At 34.7% G+C, this 24158-nt stretch overlaps 1 protein-coding gene across 1 annotated transcript; it reads right to left on the bottom strand.

Moving 5' to 3' along the window:
* Positions 1-4073: 4073 nt before the first annotated feature.
* On the bottom strand, positions 4074-15673 carry LOC138339439 (uncharacterized). Its single transcript, XM_069291036.1, has 2 exons — positions 15260-15673; positions 4074-4187 (listed from the first exon to the last, which is right to left on the bottom strand). Exons 1-2 carry the CDS (start codon positions 15671-15673, stop codon positions 4074-4076), a joined length of 528 nt encoding a protein of 175 aa, XP_069147137.1.
* Positions 15674-24158: the final 8485 nt, after the last annotated feature.

Raw genomic sequence — 24158 nt, forward strand, 5'->3', positions numbered from 1 at the left:
GAAGATAATAATATGAACTCTAATTCAATTTCCTTGAGAAATGTACTTGGTATGAGAGGACTATGGACCCTACCTATACATTGCACTAGATGACTTCAAGAAACGATAGGAATGGAGACCCTTATAATTTAAAGGTGTATGTTATGTATGAAATATATGAGTGCATGTGAAGTGACCTTGTTATGTTAAGACATGAAATATTACGATGCATGTGAATTATACTTGTGGCTTCTAAATGAATTTACTTAGTATATGTAGGGGTATGGGACGTCATGTGTACATTTATCAAGTAAGCTTGTGAACGGGTTATGATGGTTGTTTACCTATGATATGAACTAAATTATTTATGACTAAGGTTGTAATAAAGAAAAGAGTCCTTATATGACGATATGTCATATATGTCCTTAATGCTTGTTGTAAATGAATATGTTATGAATTGTTGAATATGTTATGACTTGTTGATTATGTTATGCCTAGTCTAGGGTGAAATCATAGGTACAGTTAGTGAAAGTAGAATTACGGGATGTTACCTAAACATTGCAATAGTGTGACTTAGGAGTTGTCTTTGCTGATGGTCCTTGTGTAAAGTTGATGTCTTTGATGTAATTATGACTTGTGAAAATATATGGTTGTGTGTATGAAGCATATTATCAAACACTATTGTAAGGTGTCCTCAAGGTGATACATTCCACTTGGTACACTTGAGGATTACTTATGAAAAAAGTGAAATAAAAGAGAGGTAGTTAATGATGTGTATTCAATATGCTTATAAGTATGATAAATGGAGTTTTGTGCTATTATGAGTATTGTCCATGTCTATATGATTTACGTGACCTATATTGAGTTTATATATGCCTATGTTCATGATGTTTACTAAAAAGACATGTTGCATGATTTAAAATGAAATGTCCTCTCTAAATGCATGTTTTTGCATGGTTTCCATACTTAGTGTATTCTTGTACTAATACCAATCTTCTTTATATTTTTACACAAAGTGTAGGTAGTGATGGCTAGAGGATGTCTCCTAAGTAAAGAGCTTGGATAGATTTCCCAAGTTCAAGTTAAGGGACCCTTATGATTCAAGGATTGTCTATGTTTCAAGATATTTCTTTAAGTTGATGTAATAGCTTAGACTTATATTTTATGTTGTTAAGTGTCGTATCCCTATTATATTATTGAGTTGTGTTTTAAGATGTCAAAAAGAAATAAGAGTATAACTATGTAATACAAAGTTTTTATTTATATATGAGGTAATGTTCTACCATATGATGTGCTATAAAAGTTTTTAATTTTCCACTATTGTTACGGTTATGAAATTAATGATGTCTAAGGGCTTTCCTCAGACCTCAAAGAGGTCGATGACACCCTCTTAAGATTAGATGATACAATAATTTCTAGATTATACTCTTGGGTCATAAAAGTTTCCCATTTCCAAGTATGGACATCCATAATTAGGGTTAAACCTCTCGATTTTAGATGCTCGTCTTTAACTTGTTGGCAGTTTGGAACTTGGGGACAAACCCTGTTATGTCCCTTTTAAACCATCCCACCAATAAACCTTTATAAGGTCATGATACTTCTTTGTGCTACACAGATGTATAGAATATCAAGAATCATCGGCATCTTCTAGAATTTGATTTCTACATTCCGCAACATCTGGTACACATAATCTCCCTTGGTACATAAGAATACAATCCCCCAGGACAATGACTCATTAAGCTTAATAAGTACCTCTTCCTTCAACTCAATCAATAGAGGATCAAGGTGTTGCTTAGACTTCACCTCAACCACTAATGATGGGTCAGAGTTAGTGCATACCATAAAATCACCATTTGGAGAATCTTGTAACCGCAGATCTAAACGAGCCAACCTATGAGTATGTTTCACAAGTTCTTTCTTCTCTTCTTCCACATGAGACACACTAACCATTGTGAGAGGACTGAAATTATCTGCCACAACATTGGCATTTCCAGGTTGGTACAGGACACTCATGTTGTAATCCCTCAACAATACCAACACTCTTCTTTGTCATATATATCACTCATTTTTTGTAAACACATATTGAAGACTTTTATGGTCAGTAAACACATCAACATGCACTCTATAAAAGTAATGTCTCAATATTTTTAAGGCAAAAACAACAGCTGCTAACTTAAAGTCATGAATCGGATAGTTCTTTTCATGAACTTTGAGTTTCCTAGAAGCATAAGAAATCACCCTGCCATGTTCCATGAAAACACATCCCAAGACCTCTCGAGAAGCATCACAATCTACTAAAAAACATTCATTACTCTCCGGTAAGGTCAACATCAGAGAGAATGTAAGATTACCTTTCAAATCTTGAAATCCTTTTTCACAAGTTTCCAACACCTCAAAATTCGTCTTCTTTTGTGTCGAGGATGTAAAAGGAGAAGCAATGGACGAAAATCCATCAACAAACCTTCTATACTACCCAGCTAGACCCGAGAAACTTCTTATGCTAGTACGAGTAAAAGGTCTAGGCAAATTTTTTACTGCATCTGTCCTCTTCTAATCAACCTCTACACCCTCAATGGAGATAATATGTCCTAGAAAAGCAACCCCCCTCAACAAAAATTCACACTTACTAAATTTGGCACAATGTTTGTGTTCTTTGAGGACTTGTGAGGCCAAACTCAAGTAACCCTCATGCTCAATTTATTCTTCAATTATATCAAAATATCATCAATGAAAACAATAACAAATGAGTCAAGGTAATCTCAGAAAACTCTATTCATTAGGTCCATAAACACTTTCGGGACATTTGTTAACCTAAAATACATAAGAAATTCATAGTGACCATAACTAGTTCGGTAAGATATTTTGGGAACATCTTCACCTCTCACCCAAAGTTGGTGATATCATGACCTTAAGTCAATCTTGGAAAAATAGCTAGCACCTTGAAGTTGATCAAATAGATTATCAATCCGAGGGAGAGGATATTTGTTCTTTATGGTGACCTTATTAAGTTGGCGATAATCAATGCACATTCTAATAGACTCATCCTTCTTCTTAACAAACAAGACCAGAGAATCCCATGGAGAAATACTATGCTGAATAAAACCCTAATCTAGTAAATCTTTGAGTTGGAGATTCAGTTCTTTTAATTCAACCAGATACATCCTATAAGGAGGAATTTAAATTGGATTCGTATCTTGTAATAAATTAATACCAAAGTCAATTTCCCGTTCGGGGGGGGGGGGGGGGGGACTCTTGGAAGGTCATTAGGAAAAACCTCAGGGAATTTCCTTATTGCTGAGACTTACTCAATAGAAGGAGTTTCACATTCTAGGTTATTAAACCTCACTACGTGATATAGAAAACCCTTGGCTTTCATCCTACAAGCCTTCAAGAAAGAATGATTTGACCCGTTGGCGTAGAGTTTCCCCCTTTCCACTCTAAAATGGGTTCATTTTTGAATTGGAACTTCACTACCCTTGTTTTACAAGATATGGAAGCAAAGAAAATTACGAAGCCAACCATACCCTAAATTATTTAAATATCAATTATGTCAAGTTCTACCAAATAAACAAGAGTAACTTTATTGGGCAGCGTTACAGGAAATTTTTTATAGACTCTCTTTGCAACCACAAAGGTTAATGAAATCCTCTACCTTAGCTTTTCTTTTCTCCTTGGGAATAATAATATTTCAAGAAAGGCCTTTTTGAAGATCTACAAAGTCATCGGACCACATCCTAAAGCCCTATTATCTTTCAACTGGCTGTACCATGTCTCAGCAACATCCTTTAGGTGATATGAATTAAGCACAACTTTCTAGGTGGTACTCACCCCCATATCAAACCAGAATTATTAGACCTCATCAACAAAATCTTGAGGGTCATCATGAACTTTTGAGCCAAGGAAAATAGCAGGATTCACCCTCGTGTAATCCTTGAGACAGCTAGCCATAGTAATAGCATGTTGATTCTTTCGAGGAACAACCTCTCTATTACCTTGTGTCGTAATGGCTCGAGCTTGAGTTCTGATGGCTTGGGCCATTTGGAACAAGGCGTCCCCGACCTCACCATCCGTCATGGACAGAGACTGACTGGAACTTACTCATTTGCAGCAGCTTGCACTTGAGGAGGAACTTGATTGCCTTGCATAGTTTCTCCTACATTCTCAATCTCATCTACTACTATTCTTGCGGTTGTCCTTCTTGTGTTCATCTATCATAACCACCAGAAATGGAATAGATGCTAAAAGACACATAGTCTCAAAACTCTAGAGGCACGACATAGGATTATCAACAAAAGAGTAGTTTCATATTCATCACATAGCCTCTCATCAATAATTGTGGCGCGCTTCACAACTACAAACAAGATACTATATATAGTTGTTTAATATATATTGAAACTAAAGATATTTAACCTCATGCTCTGATATAAAGTTTTTCACATGATTAAAGTACACCCCAAATGCGAATGCCATCGTCGTCCTCTCAGAGGACTCAAACAAACCCTTAGCATTCGTCATAATACGCCATAAGTTAAAATGTAGGAAAATTTCAAACTTTTAATACTATGTGAAGAATAAATAGACTTCATATATAAAAATCATGAAAACATATGTAGCGATATTCTAAAAGTTGTCTCATATAAAAACCATCTAAAAAGTATGAATTTGTACTTAGCCAATAAATAGAAAATACTCCATATAAGCATTAATACAAAAGAATCCAAAGTACATAAATGGAAATACGAGTAATATTAAAATCTACTAAAATCTTCGCAAGCTAGAATAACGAAAAGCTAGCATCCCCGAAAATGAGGCCTACAAACACTTGGAGAAAGAGTTCCTAGCTTCTTTAATCGACCTCTTAATCTTCAATGGCCAGACTCTATCTTTGTAGTAATATAATGTAATGGGTTTAGTACGCCAAATATACTAGGCATGGGTAAATGAACATAACATTTAAGGACATGCATGAAAAAGGGTCATTTATCATATCTTTGGCATGCTAAGTCATATAAATGTCTCAATGCACATACCTTAGAACATATACAAGTTAACGATTCCATCAATATAAAGAATGATATAATCAAAGACATATTTTCATAGAGTCATTTAACATATAACCCCACACAACCAAGTAGATAAGATGGGAGACCACAAGTAAATTTTTGCTTCATATAACTGTTAACATAAGTGGTCATCACCTGATATAGCAAAATCGACCAATAACATGTTCATCAAAGTAACCAACATCATATAAGATTAACATCATGTATCACAAACATTATACCTTTCATGTCATCATATTACGTAAAGACAAAATCCTAGGACTTCCCATAGACTCAAGTTGTGCAATGTCTAGTTATAGTCCCATACCCATACCTATACTAAATATACATTTCAAGTCACCCTAGTCAATGTCCATTTAATTGTCTTTCATTTTACTTGAGGGAACAATAGCCTTAACCGACATCGACCATCTTACTTAAACATGGAATCCAGTCTCATAAAACCCCACACCGAAAGAAGGTGGACGACCACACAAATTAGAACCAAACATGACATAGCTTTTTAGGTGAATCCACTAGATAATATCATGTGGTTTCAACATAGTTCAAGAACTAGGAGATATATTAGGGGCCCATATTCCCACATTACATAAAAGACTCTATCTCATGGGAGTTATTGTGACCTGCCTTCCAAATAGAGAAGAGACACCTCCTATATCTAGTCCATTGGTGCAAATCTAAAGTCCCTTTTCGATAAACCTTTAATTCATCCTTTATTAATAAATCTTATCATAAATTATTGGAGATTAACTCCTTGTATAAACATGATCATGAGTTATTTATGATTAGACCTGTATTTCCTTTCATCGTAACTCTTCATTTGTGAGATGAACATATCATAAATCATCTTGTGTAAAGAATACAAGAGAATATTATAAACTTGCATTATTGTACTCTTATCATAATATAGAATATCCAGTGCCCAACATATACGCATAGCATCATCATACAAACTTCATTTAGCATTGTAACATCATTGTCTAACATAAACATCATAAAATAATGAAGACTTTAGAATACTTACCTCTTTCTTCGAAGATCCTTATTCAAGAACTTATATTCATTAGAAAACAACTATCCAACAACATAGTGAAATACTCAATAGCATAATCAATACTAATTTTAAAGTCATATACAAGATAAATTCATAATATAGGATAAGGGAAAATGGTAGTTCATCACATCATACTCCCAATACCAACAATCATATTTTATTAAGTAGTGGAAATAACTCAATCAAAACCATAATTTGATAAGGAAATTACATCACACGAAAATCTAAAATTACAAGTCAAACACTCCATAATATACACTTAATCAACCATATAAAACCATTTTTTTCATCAATTATCATAAATCTAGAGTTTCGAAGGAAACTCATTTTTAGACTAAAAATCCTAGGAGTTTGAATTCTCAAAAACCATCTTGAAAGGACCTCTTTGGGAAAGGAATCCCAAGAGTGAAAAACCAATACCTTATAGAAAAATAATTCATGTAATTTTATAATAACCTTGGAGTATTTCTCTCCCTCCTTAAGCTCTTCTTGTTTTTAAATAGAGTTCGGAAAAAGAAAACTTTTCTAGAGAGAGATAAGAATATCCGTTTGAATCTGGTTTTAGGGTGTAAAAAGTGATCTAAAACTGACCTATTATCCATATATAGTAGTCCTATAAAATACCCATTAAATTGGTCTTTTTATGACGTTAAATTACCAAAAATATGACTTTAACAAATCTGGGAAGTGGTTGTGCATTGCGGGGCCTATTCTAATTATTTTTCTGAATTTTCGGTCGAGGCATTGAGGTTCATGTCAGCCTTATGTCGCGAGGCTGCCTCTCAATTCTTGAGGAAGACTACCTTGTGAAGGTTGTGCGTCGCGCACCTTCTCTAATCTTGCTCGCACAGGCTGTTTCGGCAGCCTGCCTATCCATGTTGGGGTCCTCCACAAGGACCCTTCGTTTGGTCCTTGGGGTGTGGTTACCAAATGTTTGGACCCTTTCTACCACACTATACCTATCAATAGTATTTTTTCAAGTTTTGGACTTTATTTGACACTTTGAAACATTCACCAAACATAGGGACGTCTACTAGTTTGAATTACTTGGTTTCCTAATGTCAAGGTCTTTCTCTATCGTTTTTATCTAACATATTATAAATGAGTTTATTACATTAATATAGGTCTGGAAATATCATATTAAAAATTATTCAATAGACTAAGTTGTAGTCTAAGTTATGGCATTTCCGGACTGTTATAGGTTCGTAGGTTAATTGAGTTTAAATCATCTAATTAACAACAATTCAATCAATATACAATGATTGAAAACTATTAATACAAGAACCCATGGATAGATCATAAAATTGGACATGTTTATCTTTAGAAAACTTTGAAAAGCTCTTTGAATTTTTGCCTCCTTGATGAATTGAGTTTCAAAGATAAAAATCATACCTCAATAATGTTAATCTACTAATTTTTTGAAGAATCACCACCCAAATATCCAATCCAAGCTCTTTCTTTAGTTTTGGCTTCAACGGAGTTCTAGAGAATTTCATAGAGATTTGGGGGTTTTGATTTGGAAGAATGAATTAATATATTTATTTAGGAGTTATAAATAAACTTAAAATACCAAAAATACCCCTATGTAACCTCCCAAACTCTTATTTGGACTTTGGGTGAATTGAAAAATTTATCCTTGAAACTTATAGTGATGTTGCGCAGGAACAAACCTCACCGTTGACTGGCCATCGATGGATCATTTGTCCAAAAACAAACCATACTATCTGGACTCATTTGCTTAAGAGCCTGGTCATTGGGATATTGAGATCCCTAGTCCAAGTATTGACCATAGACTCCCATCGACAGGGTGTTTACTGGCCAACGATCTGTTGTTTGCCTTTGTCGATTGGGCTGGTCTTAACATCCTTCGGCTCAAATTAATGGTCCTTCCTCAAGGATACTTGGATTCACATTCAGGATTTTTTCTTGGATTTTTCCAACCATAATATTTATATACAAGTTTATAACCTCCTATATCAATTTCATCCAATACGAACATGTAAAAAACACGACGTAACATGCCAAGACACACAAGGTCATTTCAAGACAAACCTTTCGAAGATCATAGACATTCTTGGAATTTTGACCTCTAAACATCATGATTCTTTACATGCTTCCTATAAACACTATACTAACTCATATAAGGACAACATTAACTCATGAAACACATATATAGGAACATAACCAGACATGAAGCACATAGGTGTCTAGTCATCGAACATCTTGGTCATCCCTTGACGTTTAACTTCAAATGCACCTAAAAATTGAGACAGTGAATCAATACCCTATTATAAGCCATCTTCGTACCTTAGAACCTCATGACAAACATGTTAGTCTATAAATTCACCTAAGTGATTTTTCATCTATTATAGTAGGGGAATACATGGATAATTGTTTGAACTTGAGGCTATAATCATTCACACTCATTCCCCTGTAGAGAAGGTTGATGAATTCTAGAATTTTCCTCTACCTTGGTTCCAAGGTAAATTACCTATCAAGGAAAGTCATCTTGAAATCTCCCCAAGTAATCTGACCTTCCGTCACCAGCCTTTCATCCTTCCATTGTTCATACCAAACTTGAGATACATGTTTGAGTTGATAGGTGGTTAGTTCCGCCTTCTCTTGATAAGTCACACCCATGGTATCAAGAACCTTTAGTACCTCATTAATAAAGCCTTGTGGGTCTTCTTCACATTGGAGCCAAAGAATGTAAGGGGATTCATCCTTGTGATATCCCTTATGTTAGAAATGGTGACGCTACCATTGTGGTTTACTTCTACCTTAGCATCCCTAGCAACTTAAGAAGAAAATACTTTAGTGAAGCTATTAATGGCCTACCTTATATCGACATTAGACATATCCCTTTCTTCAATAGAAACTTGAGGGTTTTGAGGAGACAGAGGGGGAACTGCCTGATTCACATTATCCTCTTCGACCCTTTGAGTATTGTTCCTCCTTGTATTCATTGCCTATATGCAAAAGAAGACTAATAGATGAATAGATACATGGAGTTAAGACTCTAGAGGCACGACTTTGACAATACCAGAAGGTGAAACTTTTCTAACTATACAATAGGTGCTTGTTCATAAGTGTGGCACGCTTCATAATCAAAAATAAGACTCTACTCTACGTTGTTTAGTGAGACATCAATCCTAAGATTATTCAAACTCATGCATTGAGACTATGTTTTTGAGGAAAAAGGAGCACCCTATAGAGGTAATTGTGTCTTCTTCCTATAAAAGGACTTGGACTAGCCCTTACATTCATCATAACATATCATAGGTAAAAAATGCAGAATAATTAAAAACTTTTACATACTGAAGTATACTTACACATCTCATATATAATATATGGAGTTTATATAGACTCCTCGATTATTGAAGCTTACATAGACTTCTCGTTTAGACAATATACCCAATATCTACAATATTTGGAAAAAAGGTAAGATATATGTGTTCGTACAATCCACATGTACTAAGTATGGTTCCTATGCATAAAAATCATCTTTGCATGATAATAAGGAACAAATTAGTCAAAACCATGTACAATTTCAAATAACCATAACATGAACAGATATGGAATATCAAAAGTCAACCCAATATGATATTTGTCACATCTGGGGAGCACCATCGGGAAGTAACATGGCGTACTTGGCCTCGCGGAGGTCTTATACAAGCCCATAGTTATTATTTATCACATTATTATAGGTAAATTTAGCATAAAATTTAAAACTTACTTAGCACATCATATGCTAGAACATTACGTCATATAAATATAAGGTATCATCATACTTAGTTAAAGACTCTAGTCTATTTTAGACATCCTAGACTCAACATCATCAGAGTACTTAGGGGCACAGCTCTAATAACATAATACATAAATATACTCATAAATAAGTTTACAATAAAGTAGTCATTAGGACATCCTTAGAATTAAGGATTCCTTTCCTCGAGCTTGTGAATCACATATCGATATCCTCAATTATAAAGACATACTTTTAAGTATCCATAACCTTAAATTTGTATAAAAAGTATAGAAGGATGGAGTTAGTCCACGAATTCACTATGTATGGCAACCACGCAAAACATGCCTTTCAAAGAGACATTTTTTTGAAATAATACTTCATGCCTTTTTAAATAAATCTTCACAACATTCTAGTACAATAGCATTTATATCATTCACATACTTTATATAGACATAGTCAAAGTTCAAACATCATATAAAATCACTTACAATATTTAAGCCATATTTGAGGTTACTTTACACTGAGCTGGTTCTACTTTACAGTGAGCATTTTCTTCTTAACAGTGAACTCCTTCTTTAAACTATTAACCTCCCAAGTAACCCTCTAGTTATAATTGGTGGAACGCATCATCTTAAGGAGACAAGGAATTATTCATACCACTTATATAAGCCAACACATACCATCATAAAAGTAATATACATAAAAGACACACTTAGGCCAAGACATAGGAATATTAAAGTAAGCTCTTGTCATTATACATATATGCTTCTTTTGCTTCACATAGAAACTTACGAATCCTTACTCATAATATCAATCTAGATCTACAACGTCAATGTACATGTGAAGCCCCATAAGCTCACACATACTTAGTAGACCTATCATGAGACCACAAGCCTTTATATCCAACTCATACATCAACAAGTAAGTGAAGACAAATTAATTTAAGTCAACAAAACATTCATCATATAGTCATTAAGACTACCATAGTTCATATAAGGACAAGACCATATCACATAGATACATTAGAACTCATACCATTCACTTCATCACAGTGAGTAGAAAATTATTACAAAGTAATTCTTAAGGAATACATACATAGACACATTCATATTAGAAAACTTTCCTAGGACTTCCCTCAAAAGTCACTTCTGCAATGCATAGGTGATGTCCCATAACTTTACCTACACTAAATAACTACCCTTTATTTATCCTAGATAAAGTCCTTACTTTACTTACATTATCCATTTTACTTTAGGGAAATTATAGTCTTAACCGAAAAAAAGACCATGTGAGAAAAACATCGAATTTGGGCCATCCCCTAACACCTAGAGAACGTGTCTTAGTTTCTAAGGTAAGGTATGAGTATCATTCTAGCATATTAGGTGATATCACTTCCTAGATAATGTAGGGAAACATAGTTATGGAAGTTGGGGACATTATGGAAACATCACTCAAACACCATGAGGTCTATGGTGATCTACCATCCTACAATGGGAAGGGACACCCGTCATCTTCAAGTTCACTCGGTGCTTAGCTAAGTTTCCTTTATTAAATGCCTTTAATTACATTACTTTATAAAACATAGGCTTTAGTAGATTCACTCCCCATATGATTATCTAATAGGTTATACATGAGAAGCCTTTCATCAACCTATATCATTTGAAAAAAACCTTCACATGGACATAGCATATAAAAGCATGTATCTAGTTTAGGATAATCTTGAGCACACCTTTGAAGAGCCCCTATATTGACTCGATCATCATACATTTGTGTGTTCCTACATGCGAGCAAACCATTCACATAACACCTTTAGACCACACACGTTCATACTTTACTTTATTCATGCATAAGTGTAAAAGTGTAACTATATACGCGATGCTTTCATATAAACACAATTAAACACTAGGTATAATCATACTTTATCATAACACATATATCACATTGTAGAATATAATACATGTTCATAACATACTCATCTATTCATATCCATGTACATAAGAGACCAAACCTAGGAGCTATTCTTTCAAGGTACACATGTGCAATGCATAGAAAAATTTCCATACCCTTTCCCATAATAGTACACCTATAAAGTCATCCTAGTAAAGGAAACACATTTCATAACATAAGCTTAACATGTATAGTAGTAGACACTCGTGACTATGAGAACAACCTTTCATTAGACACTATGATCCTACACTACTTGTAAGCATGCATGTAGAGTGAGGGTGTGTCTATATTGGTCAATATGATCACATAATGTCTATCAAAAACACATTGAGTCATCCACACTCTTAAGAACACATTACACTATCTAGCATAGACCACACAACACACAATAGCATAGGAGACAAGACAAGCTTCCTAATACAGCTAAGACTCCTAACTTTTGCTATTCATGCATTCACATAGGCGTACATAGGTAGAGGTCATCATTCCTTATTATTCAATTAATAGAAGAACCTATACGAACCCTCACAAAACCATTCTCATTCTCATAAAAATATTAATGTAACATAGATTCACAACTAGAGTAGAATACTAGGTACAAGTTACACATAAGGTGATCATCAAAACCACACATTCATATATTAATCAATTTTCCTTCAAGGACATGGTAAACACATATATTATGACAATAAAATAAACACCTCTACCATAACTGGACCATACCATAAAATTCCATCCAAGGCTCCATCGACAATACTATAAAGAAGTGGAGAAGTAGAGATTTTATTGTTACTAATCCTTTAGCCCTTGGTCATCATTGACCATTAATATTTTTTCACCAAAAATTCATGTATAAGGCAATACCTAAATATTATTTAGTCATAAAACAAAACATGGATAAGCCACTACAAGACCATGCTACAACTAGTACAATACATCACCAACATACTATAAAGTAGAAGGACATAGATCTTTAACAAAATTCAATTGCATTGAGAATCAATCATATTTCATCATTAGTGTCAAGCATTGGCATTAGATAATTACATGATGATCAATTCTAAATTATACATTAATCATAACAAGATTGAGATCATAATAAGTCCACTACATTATCAAGTTATAGAATGTGAAGGGAAATTAATCTCTTAGCAATTCTTTCTCACTTTGTTTATGAATTATTAATACTCGCAATTAATCAATAATACACATTGAAGGCAGTAGTTAATGATAACATGGATTAAAATAAATCCTACTACAATTGCCAAGAAATCGAGATTATAGTGAGCATCATAAAATTACAAAAGAGAGGAATTTAAGATCAAGTCTTCAAGCATCAATCCACATTGGATACCAACACATAATTCATAATTATATTATATCATAGGAAGTATATAAAGCACAATTAACCCTATACCAACTCATTAACCAATTACCATGGAGTCGATATACATAGAACTACATTACCAGTTTATAGATATAGGAGAACATGCATCAATAATATCTAATTTTCAATCCTTGATCCACATTTTATACATTACAATATAATTCCTAATCTATATACATGATAGGTAGTGGTTATCAATCAATTTAACATAATCAAATTCCTCATCCATGCATTATAATGGCAATATTATAGTGATCACATAGAGGCTAGCCTAGTCATGATCAAATCTTCATACACTGATCCAATTGGATAATTCATCAACAAATCACCAGAAATATACATAATAAAAAAGGAGCTATAAGCAATTAAGCCTAATAGAATCACAATTCAATCAGTAACAAGCCATGATCATAATGCCCACGTAAGGGCAAAATTGATTATGGGAAGGGACATGGGTTTATAATGAAATTTTATTGAAATTTACGTTAAAACTAATACATTAACATCAATTCATAATGATTAAGCATTTATAAACTTTTAAAGAAAGAACTCATGACTAGATTGAAGAAGAAGAGATTTGATCATATTTTCTCCTTGAAAACATTGAGATTAACTCTCCAAGTGAAAGGTTACATAGAGATGAAGGATATACATAGGTTTATATATAAGACACCGTCTAAAACTTGATGAGGAAGCCATACGAATCCAAGCTCCAAGATGTTCTTGAGATTCACCCTCAATGTCGGTTCTAGAGAGAATATTTTGGAGGGAAGGTCTAATTTGAGAGAATTGAATTGGGAATGGGTTGATCATTCCTTAAATACACCCAAAAATAACTGAAAAACCTTGTAGAGTTAGTTTAGGACGTGTTGTGAATTTACTATTTACCCCTTTAATGAAATAGTTGCTAGGCAGCAGTTGCAGGCCACCATCGACGGCCAAAAGGTCCATAAACGGGACGTCTATGGCTTCAGTCGATGGGGCCTTGGATAGTTATTCTGTTGAGCCTTATGAAGTATAAGTGACCATCAACGACACCCCCATTGACGGGCGCAAAGCCTTACATAAGTGCCATGCGATATAAGTGATGTTTCTAACTCCATTTTTAATGAATATAGTTCATTTATGAGGTTTAAGAACAAAATCGTCCAAGAACGTCCATGACGTCAAAGAAGTTGGCTCAAAGGGGTGTTAGTGTGCCTTAGCATATATGAGTAACTTTTAGGAGTTGGAAATGTACGAAAATTTGAGGTAAGGTAGATAATAGGTGTTTGAGTTGTTTCATAGTTGAAATATCCGGGTACAACTCCCCAAGTACCAACCAAGGGTCCTTGAGGAAAAGCCTTATAGTTTGATACAACACTGACTGACAGTGTGTATCGACGGGTGTGCCTCATGTGTTTATACGTGCTTATAATTGTATTTCATGAGCTTATGAAGTATTTAAATGAGTTCTAATGATGTTAATAAGAAGTATATTGAGTTTTGTGAGGTTTGGAGGTCTAACGTCCAAGACGTTTTAACGTTAGCCATGAGACATGCATGTATGTCTTGATTGTGCCTAGCACGTTTGGACATGTTGCGTGTTATTGTTTTTGGTAAAACTGATGTGGAAGGTCTTCAACACTTTAAAGTACATATTAACGTTGGATACTCCCGGGTACGACTTCCTAAGGACCCCTAAAAAGGGTACACAAGAAGGACCTAAGGGTTGTCGAGACACTGCCTTTGCAGTGTGAATCGATTGACCAAATTATGATAGATAAAGAAATATCATGGTGACACTGAATCTAATCTATGAAGATAATTGCATAATATTCCTCCGAATAAGTAGACTTGACGGACATAATTTGAGCGGATTTGGTCAACATATCCACATCTATCGATATAGAGTCATATTGCCTTTTAGTCCGAGTTAAACCCACTACAAAATTCTTATTTATGTCTTCCCACTACATAGTAGTAACTTGTATTTCTTGTAGCAAGCCATCCGTCTTTCAAAGCTCGACTTTCACTTTTTGTCACTTTGGACACTTAGCGACAAATTCCGCTATGTCATTTTTGAAACCTTTCCACCAAAATACCTCCTTAAGGTCATGGTACATTTTTGTCGAACCCGAATGAATGGAATAGATCTGGTTCTTCAACCCATCTACCTTGAAAACACACAATCTTCCTTTGTTCATGAAAAAACCATCCCCCCTTAAGGAGATGGCCTCATTAAGCTTGCGAAGAATCGATTTCTTCAACTCCATCAATGATTTATCAAGGTGCCGTTTGGGCTTCACCTCAACGACCAAGGATGACTCAGAGTTATGATAGACCATAAAACCACCATTCGGAGAATCTTCATATATCACACCCAATCTAGCCAATCTATGAACATTTTTCACTAGGTATTTCTTTTCTTCATCTATTTGAGACACACTACCCATAGTCATACGAGTTAGAGCAATCAAAACCACAATTGCATTTCCGGGGTGATAGAGAACACTCATGTCATTATTTTTCGACAATTCTAACCTCCTTTTTGTTGGATATTCAACTCTTTTTTAGTAAACACATATTGGAGGATCTTGTGGTTGATATACACATCAACATTAATGCCATACAAGTAATGCCTCCATATTTTCAAGGTAAATACCATGGCCGCTAACTCAATGCCATGGGTTGGATAATTTCTCTCATTTTCCTTAATTTTTCTAGAAAAATAGGCTATTACCTTCTCATGTTGCATAAGAAAACACCAAAAACCCACTCGGCATGGTCACAATACATAACAAAGCCCTTTGTAGTCTCCAGTAAGGTCAACGGCGGAGCGGAAGTAAGGATATCTTTCAAGATTTGGAATTTTTTTCACATGCGTCTGACCACTCAAATTTTGTTCACTCTTAGGTAAAAGTAGTCAAACAAGATGCAATGGATCCAAACCATCCGCCGACCTCAACCAAAATTTACATTTGCTATACTTGGCGAATAATTGATTCTCCTTAAGCACTTGCAATGCCACCCTTAAATGGTCCATGTCATCACCCTCATTTTTTGAATATACCAAGATGTCGTCAATGAAGACAATAACAAATAAGTCTAGGTAACATTGAAAAACTTTATTCATAAGACCCATAAACATCGTCGGGACATTTGTGAGACCAAAGGACATTACCAAGAACTTGTAGTGACCATATCTAATCCGAAATTCCATCTTTGGTATATCCTCACCTATCACCATAAGTTGGTGATTCCTCGATCTTAAGTCAATCTTAGAAAAGTAGCTTGCCCCTTGGAGTTGATCAAAGAAGTCATCAATCCGAGGGAGATGATTTTTTTCTTGATTGTGACTTTATTAAGTGGGCGATTATCAATGAACATCCTAAGGGACCCATCCTTCTTTTTCACAAATAGAACTGGAGCACACTATAGAGAAATACAAAGTCTAATGAAGCTTGTCTTGAAAGTGCTTGAGTTGAGCCTTCAACTCTTTCAATTCGTCCAGAGCCATCCGATAAGGAGGAATTGAATTGGGACTTGTATACGGTAACAAATCGATACCAATTTTAATTTCCCGTTCGGAAGGAATATTGGAAATATCATTAGGAAAGACCTCCGGAAATTCACTTACGATGGGGATCGACTCAATGGGAGGTATTTTAGAGTTTAAATCTTGGACTCTTACTATATGGTATAAACACCATTTGGAGATCATTTTGCATGCTTTCAAACAATAGATGCTATGCCCTCTACGAATAGAATTTCCCCTCTTTCACTCTATAACGGCTCATTTGAAAAGATAAAATTCACCACCCTCGTTCTACAATGAATAGAAGCAAGGCAAGAACGCAACCAATACATACCCAAAATGACATCAAAATGAAAATTATCAAGTTCTACTAATTCAACATAACAAACTCTATTGGGAAACATGTTGGACAATATTTCTATGCACCCTTTTTGCAACAACCGACTCACCCACCGGTGTAAACACTATTAAAGGTTCATGCAAACTATTTGGAAAAATATCAAACTATTTAGCTACTAGAGGTAAACTAGGATAAAGTAAGGCATATACATCTGTAGAGAAGACTTTCAACATACCAGTTACCACGTTATGAGAATTCTCTTTCTCACCCCCTAGAGCGGAGAGCATAGAAGTAGTTCTTCTTTGGAGTCTTATTTGAAAAACTTTCTTGATCTTGATCACTACACTTGTCTTTGCCCCTCACATTAGGACAATCCCTTACCTTGTGCCCACTTTTACCAAAACCAAAAATATTTTACGTTCCCCTTAAGACAATCACCATAGTGCTTCTTGCCACAATTTCCACAAGTTCGCTTCTCGATTGGTGAAATAGTACCCTTTCCCTTTTTAGTCTTAGGGTTAGACACCCTATACAAACTAGCCTTAGGAAACTTGGAATGAACTTGATTAGAAACCCGCTTGTTAAATCTACGCTTGTCTTGTATCTCAAGCCTATTCTTTGAAGAACTACCATCAAAAGATCTTGCCTTCTTAGAATCTCTACTCTTCCTCCTAGGCTTGCCTCCTCCACATGTTGGGCATGCACCATACGACGGGAAATGTTCATGTTGTCATGTAGCATAGCCGAATGAACCTCCTCTTTCAAATCTTCTGACACCCTCGTCACAAATTGACTCATTTCATCTCTAGGATCGGAAAAAAGGGGCATATTATGATAATTTAGTAAATTTAAAGGAGTATTCACAAACAGTCATACCTCCTTGGCGAAGGTTTGATGAATTCCACCATTTTAACTTCCCTCTTGTCCCTATTAAAGAACCAATTAAGAAAAGCTTTCTTGAAGACTTCCCGAGTCACTGGTCCACCTCTTAAAGGCCTATTGTCATTCCATTGGACATATTACGCTTGAGCCACATCCTTGAGTTAATAGGTTACTTACTCGACCTTCTCACTAGTAGACAAACCCATAGCATAAAGGATCTTGTAGAGTTTATCAATGAACTCTTGGGGGTCTTTATCAACCGAAGAATCTTAGGTAGTAGGAGGATTCATCTGAGAGAAATCCCTTAGACGGGAGAACATGGTAACAACTTGTTGATGGGTACATGGTAGAAACTCACAATTAGGTTGGGTCATCAGGGCTTAGCTTGAGTAGTGGCGGCTTGTGCTTGAGCAGTAATTGATGGGTCCATTTGCAAGAGAATGACCCTTATGTTCTCATCTATCAAAGGTGGAGGATTTGCCAGGGATTGGTCATCATTCACATCTTTCTCAAGAGGATGAACTTGATCCCCACGAGGAGGAACTCCCGCACTGGAAATGTCTTCTTCAAGTCATTATGCCGCATTCCTTTGAGTGTTCATTTACCTATATGAAAAAATATAGGATTAGATGCAAAAGCACATAGATCTAACACTCTAAGGGAACGAAATTGGACTTCCAAGAAAGTGAGAGTTTCCTAGGCATCACGTGAGTTCTTATTCATAAGTGTGGCGTGCTTCACAATTATGAATATGAACTTACGTAGACGTGGTTGAGAGAGACATTGACTCAAAGATAATTCAACCTCATGCTCTGATACCATGTTTTTCAGAACGGGTTTACCCTCTAGACGTACCCGGCATCGTCATCCTCTTTGAGGACTAAGACAAGCATCTTAGTTTACATCATTACATTCGTAGGTGAATTTTATAGGAAAAATTAAAACTTTTAGTTAAATATACTTGGAAGTTCACATATATAAATATATATATATATATATGTATTTATATATGTATGCATGTATTTATATATGTATGTATGTATTTATATATGTATGTATGTAGAATTCTATGTAAACCTCCAAGTATATTTGATTAAAAGTTTTAAATTTTCCTATAAAATTATATAGTATACATAGACCCTTCGTATAGAAAGATTACTTAGTCTTCTACTTTTATTTCACATAAGTATATAAAATATAACATAGTTACAATAGTCATATAATCTCATAACCATGCAATAAGTGTGTAATAACTTTTGCATAACCCATAAATCAAAGTAAGAATGCCTCACATGGGCTACACAATGTTTCATACTAAATGGAAAACAAACAACATAATAGTCTTAAACTCAAAACAACTTCATAAGACAAATAGTGTCATCACCCTAGAAAAATGAGGACATACCCTACCTTGATGAATAAGAGACCCAAGACTTCTTCAAGTCGTGTTCAAAGCACTTCAACAATCGGACCTTAAAAAATGTGGCAAAAGGGAAGAAGTGGAGTTAGTACCCAAGACCGGGACATTTCATAATGTATGCACTTTTCATTTAAAATCTTTATAAACGTTCACAAGACTATGACAACCAATATTGCGTGTTCATTAAGTCATAGGCATGTACATTACAAGAATAACAACAACAAGTCTAGTCAAGTCAACATGCATAGCATATAGTTGAATACCTATTCAAGTAAATCTATCATCATGTCATATTAGTAACAAGCATATATAAGAGTACATTTCAACATAGCCAAAGCAAGAAAATTACCCATGAATCGATATCCATTCAATAAGTGCAATGACCAAGCAAAGCCCCATAACCTTACGCAATCAAGTAACACAACATGAATCATGACTAACATCCTACTTCACTTTCATAACATTTAAGAATACATAGCATCATACTTTAATAATATGGACTAACACATATTCATAAGTGAAACTAACCAACATATAGTATCAACAATGTGCAATTTCATCATATACATGTCATATAGCATCATAAGCATTTTCATACATAAGAACATCCTCCTAAGACTCTGTTCAAGGCTAACTAATGCAATGCTCAGGTGAATCCTATAACCCTGCCTAGAATAAGCTAGACCCCTTAGGTTATCATAGTTAGAGTTGAATCCTTTAGTTCATTTTACCTTTTGGGAACATCCTACCCTAACTAACACAGACCACACTAGCTACTGTTGACTCCGATTTCATGGAACCCTACACCGAAAGAACATAAACATAGCAACTACATATATCAACTAGCAAGTATTCCTATGGGGGCAACATAGTTCAAGAACTAGAAGATATAGTTTGGACAATCTTTATGATACATGCATTGTAGTCTCCAATCTCAAGAGTATCTTAGTAAACCTACCTTCCCTATGTTGGAAGGGACGGTCCTCACTCTACTTCACTTGGTGATATGCTAGAGTCCCTTTTTGAAATGTCATCAAGCCTTTATTATCAATCATATCTTAGTTTAGGTTATAGGGTCTAACCCTTGTATAACATCATCATCTTCATATCTCAATAAGAATTGCGTGAGTATAAATCCTTTCATTATAATTCATATAGGTTAGGTTATCACATTAACATCTTCGTATCATGAAAAGGCATATTGTTAAATAATTCACCATCCTTATAAAAGTTACATCTTAAGCCAACACCTCACAATCATAGTCAATACATTTCAATTCAACATCATACAACCCTATCAATCATAACACAAAGCATTCTCGAGTGCAACATCATGACTTGATTAGAATTAACCACAATTTAAAGTTAATGATAGGTATCATAAGACATACCAAGTCTCCTTTATAGGTCAACATTAAGGTCTTACCATAACGCTCACTTCAATTTAATTTGGGTATACCTCATAAAAACACAAAAACAAACATAATAATAAGACTAGAAGAATAACTACATTGCAATTCAATACTAGATCATAGCTTAAGACAAAATACTCAGGTTAATTCACTGTATACATTATAACCTAGATTATCTTCTCAAGAACTATTATAAAAAACTAAAAATCATCCAAATTCATTCATTATTAGTGTAACAACATCATATAATAGTAATTAATCTACTAATCAAGTCAATTGAAACAATACAACCTAATTCATATCAAGATTACAACCTAGGTTTAAGGGTTAAGGATCATCTTCTACAACTAGACCAATCTATCTAGATGTATCATAATTAGGTTAGAACATATTTTAATCTTTTCACATTATCCAAAATAAAACCTAAATAAATCAATTCATTACATTAATTTCGTGATTTGGAAAGACCCACATGAAAACTCAAATTTTGAAAATACTTTGAAGGAACCCTTTGTGGAAAGAGGTCTCAAGAGTGAATTAGATCCCATAAGGTGATGTTTGATGAATAATTTATGGTGAAATCTTCCCTTAACAGACCAAAAAACCCTCCCCTAGCTTGGTCTTCAATGGTGTCTTCCAATAGAGAGAGAAAGAAGAGAGAAGGGTAGTTTTGTTTTGTGAGTTTTAATTAGTATAATAGGGTTTGGGTCTTACATGGGGGGTTATTTATGTTTATTAGAAATCCCTTAATCCCCAAATAACCAAAAAAAACCTTAATTAATTAGTTAAGACTTAGTGAAAAACGTGCATCAAAACAGTTCACTCAACCATGGGACCCCGTCGACGCTTCGTGCCTTAATCGACGGACCATCCCCCCTTCCATGCTGCACATACATCAATGATCTAAGAGAGTGTGAATAATATCCCATTAAATGAATTTTCTAAGTGTTGGTATAGGGATGTCATCGATGCCCCGTCGATCCACACACGCTTCGTTGATGCCCTCTCGTGGGTGCACACTGCCAAGGCAATGTTTGACTCCAACTGCAAGGACCCTCCTCAAGGGATATTCGTTTGTCCTTGGGGAGTCGTACCTTGAATTTTCAACTATGAATAAACTTAAACCCATGTTAGACACCCTTCCACCAATTTTAATCATTTTTCGACTCTTAAAAGCTAGTCAAATAGGCTAAGGCACACTTGTACCTCCTTGAACTAGTTTCCGGACATTATAGACGTTCATGGATGTTTTAATTATAGACTTAGTAAATGACATATATTCATTAAATAGACCTTAAATAGTGTATGGATCTTATGAAACTTATGTTATTCTCTAGATCATGTCTTGGATTTTCAAAGTGTTACAATGATAGTCTTATAAAAATGGTTAAACTTGAAATTGTTGAGGATTATGTTAAAAGGTTTAGAAACATGTCCCCTAAGTATATGTGTAAGTATAAGTGATTCAAATGTTTCTTTTGTTGGTATGTGTGACCCTTCATTATTATTTTACATGGATTGAAGTCATTGTATAGGCTTGGTCTTAGAAGCAATGGTAGAATGTTGTCCTACTAGGGTGATGATGTGGGTTTGATTGACCTAGATTTCACCTTACTGTAACGTTAAAGGAAATGGAAGAGTCACTATATTTAAGTCTTATCAATTGTTTTCCCTGATGTTGTATGCCCTTGATGCCTATTAAATTGTTGAAAATATTACGTGGTTGATGAGTATGACCTAACTTGAAAATTTTGTGATAATTTGTGTATATTATAAGGTTTAGAATGCCTTGGAGTTCCTATGTTGACTTATTGTAATCCCTTCTAAATTGGTAGTCACTTTTAAGTGATGAAAATAAAGGTTGTTAAGGTAAGATCATCTTAAGGTTGGGTTAAATTGATCTTAATTAGGTTTATCCTAAGTGAGGGATGGTGATGGAGTAGTGAGGTTGTAGATATTTTCTACCGTTTCCTTCTATTCTTACATAATCTTGAAGCTAATGAATTCTTACTAAACTAGTACATTATAAGAGTTTTGCATTAAAGTATGAATCGCATGACCTCCATATCTTTGTTATGTCTTGATTGGCCCTATCTTGAGAGTATTTTTCTTAAGGACTTGAAAAGAAATTTTGATTAAACTAATGGTTTTGTCATGTCGATTGTGCATCTTGATATGCTAGTTGTGCATTAAACTTCATAAATTAAAGGTAAGAATCATATTTGAAGTCACTTTTCATATGAAATTTTAGCCTTATAATGAGAAATTTAGCCTCTTTAAAATGAAATATGTTGAGTCCCTTGAAATCTATATGACTTGTAAGGTTTGGAAAGCATGATTGTAGGTTCACTCTTGAAAAAGTGAAGGCATGTTAGCTATTGTGTTTGTGTGTGCATATAAATTGTAAGACTTTTCCAAAATGATGCATGTTTATGAAAGCTAATGTTAAGCTAGAAACTGAAATATTGTGAAATAGCATCCTATTGTTGTGATGTGTGTGGTGTGAATTACCATTTTTGAATTCACTAAGAAGGATGTTTAATCATTGCATGATTAAAAGTTGAGAGATTCTCACGTTACGCTAAAGATGACCATTTGTGCATTTGCTTGGGTCTGAACTCATGAGACATGTAAGTGTTTTGAGGACAAGTAAATTCCTCCCTATATACAAATAAACATGGTATTTTTTAGTATGACCTTCATAGAACTAGGTCTAACTAATAGGAATCCATTGTCAACCTATCTTACTCGGGTCTATGTGCATTGAAGTATGAGTTCCTACTTGTTCTTGAGTATTGTTACATTTGCCTATGTGTTATAAATGATAATCTCTTAATGAAATGAGGTGAAATGATCATTATATGATAAGGGGAATGTTGTTCCTCACATTAACATGAATGGTATCTAAGTGTTTGATGCATTGAACATGAGTGAGTGAAATTGTGGATTACTTGTGCGGTCGTAAGTTCTAAGTGGTTTGATGTTTTTTTACTTCTAAAATTGGTGCATTGACTTTGATGTAAAGATATTATGAATGTTTTGAAGTCTATAATGTGTTCAAAATTCCCAAGTGTCATTCGAGGACGAATGTTCCCAAGTGGGGATATTGTAAGATCCCCAAAATAAGTTAGGCTTTCTTGGGACTAAGATGCTTGTATTAAGGGTATAAGGTCCTAAAATGGGTTCTAAGGTTTTAAGGAAGAAGTGTTTAAAGTTTTATCTTAATGGAAAGTTAAACATCAAAGGACGAGCAAGACGTTCGACCACTAGTCACCTAGCATGTTATGTTTAGAAGCGTATGTCATGATATATCTAAATCATTTTAGAAGTTATAATAGTTAAATTGAGTTTCTTTTTGGAATGGTATCTTATTATATGACATTGCATGATGATTGTCACATCTGGGTTTTCC

The sequence above is a fragment of the Solanum lycopersicum genome, chromosome 11 (assembly GCF_036512215.1).
Source record: "Solanum lycopersicum chromosome 11, SLM_r2.1".
Lineage (NCBI taxonomy): Eukaryota > Viridiplantae > Streptophyta > Magnoliopsida > Solanales > Solanaceae > Solanum > Solanum lycopersicum.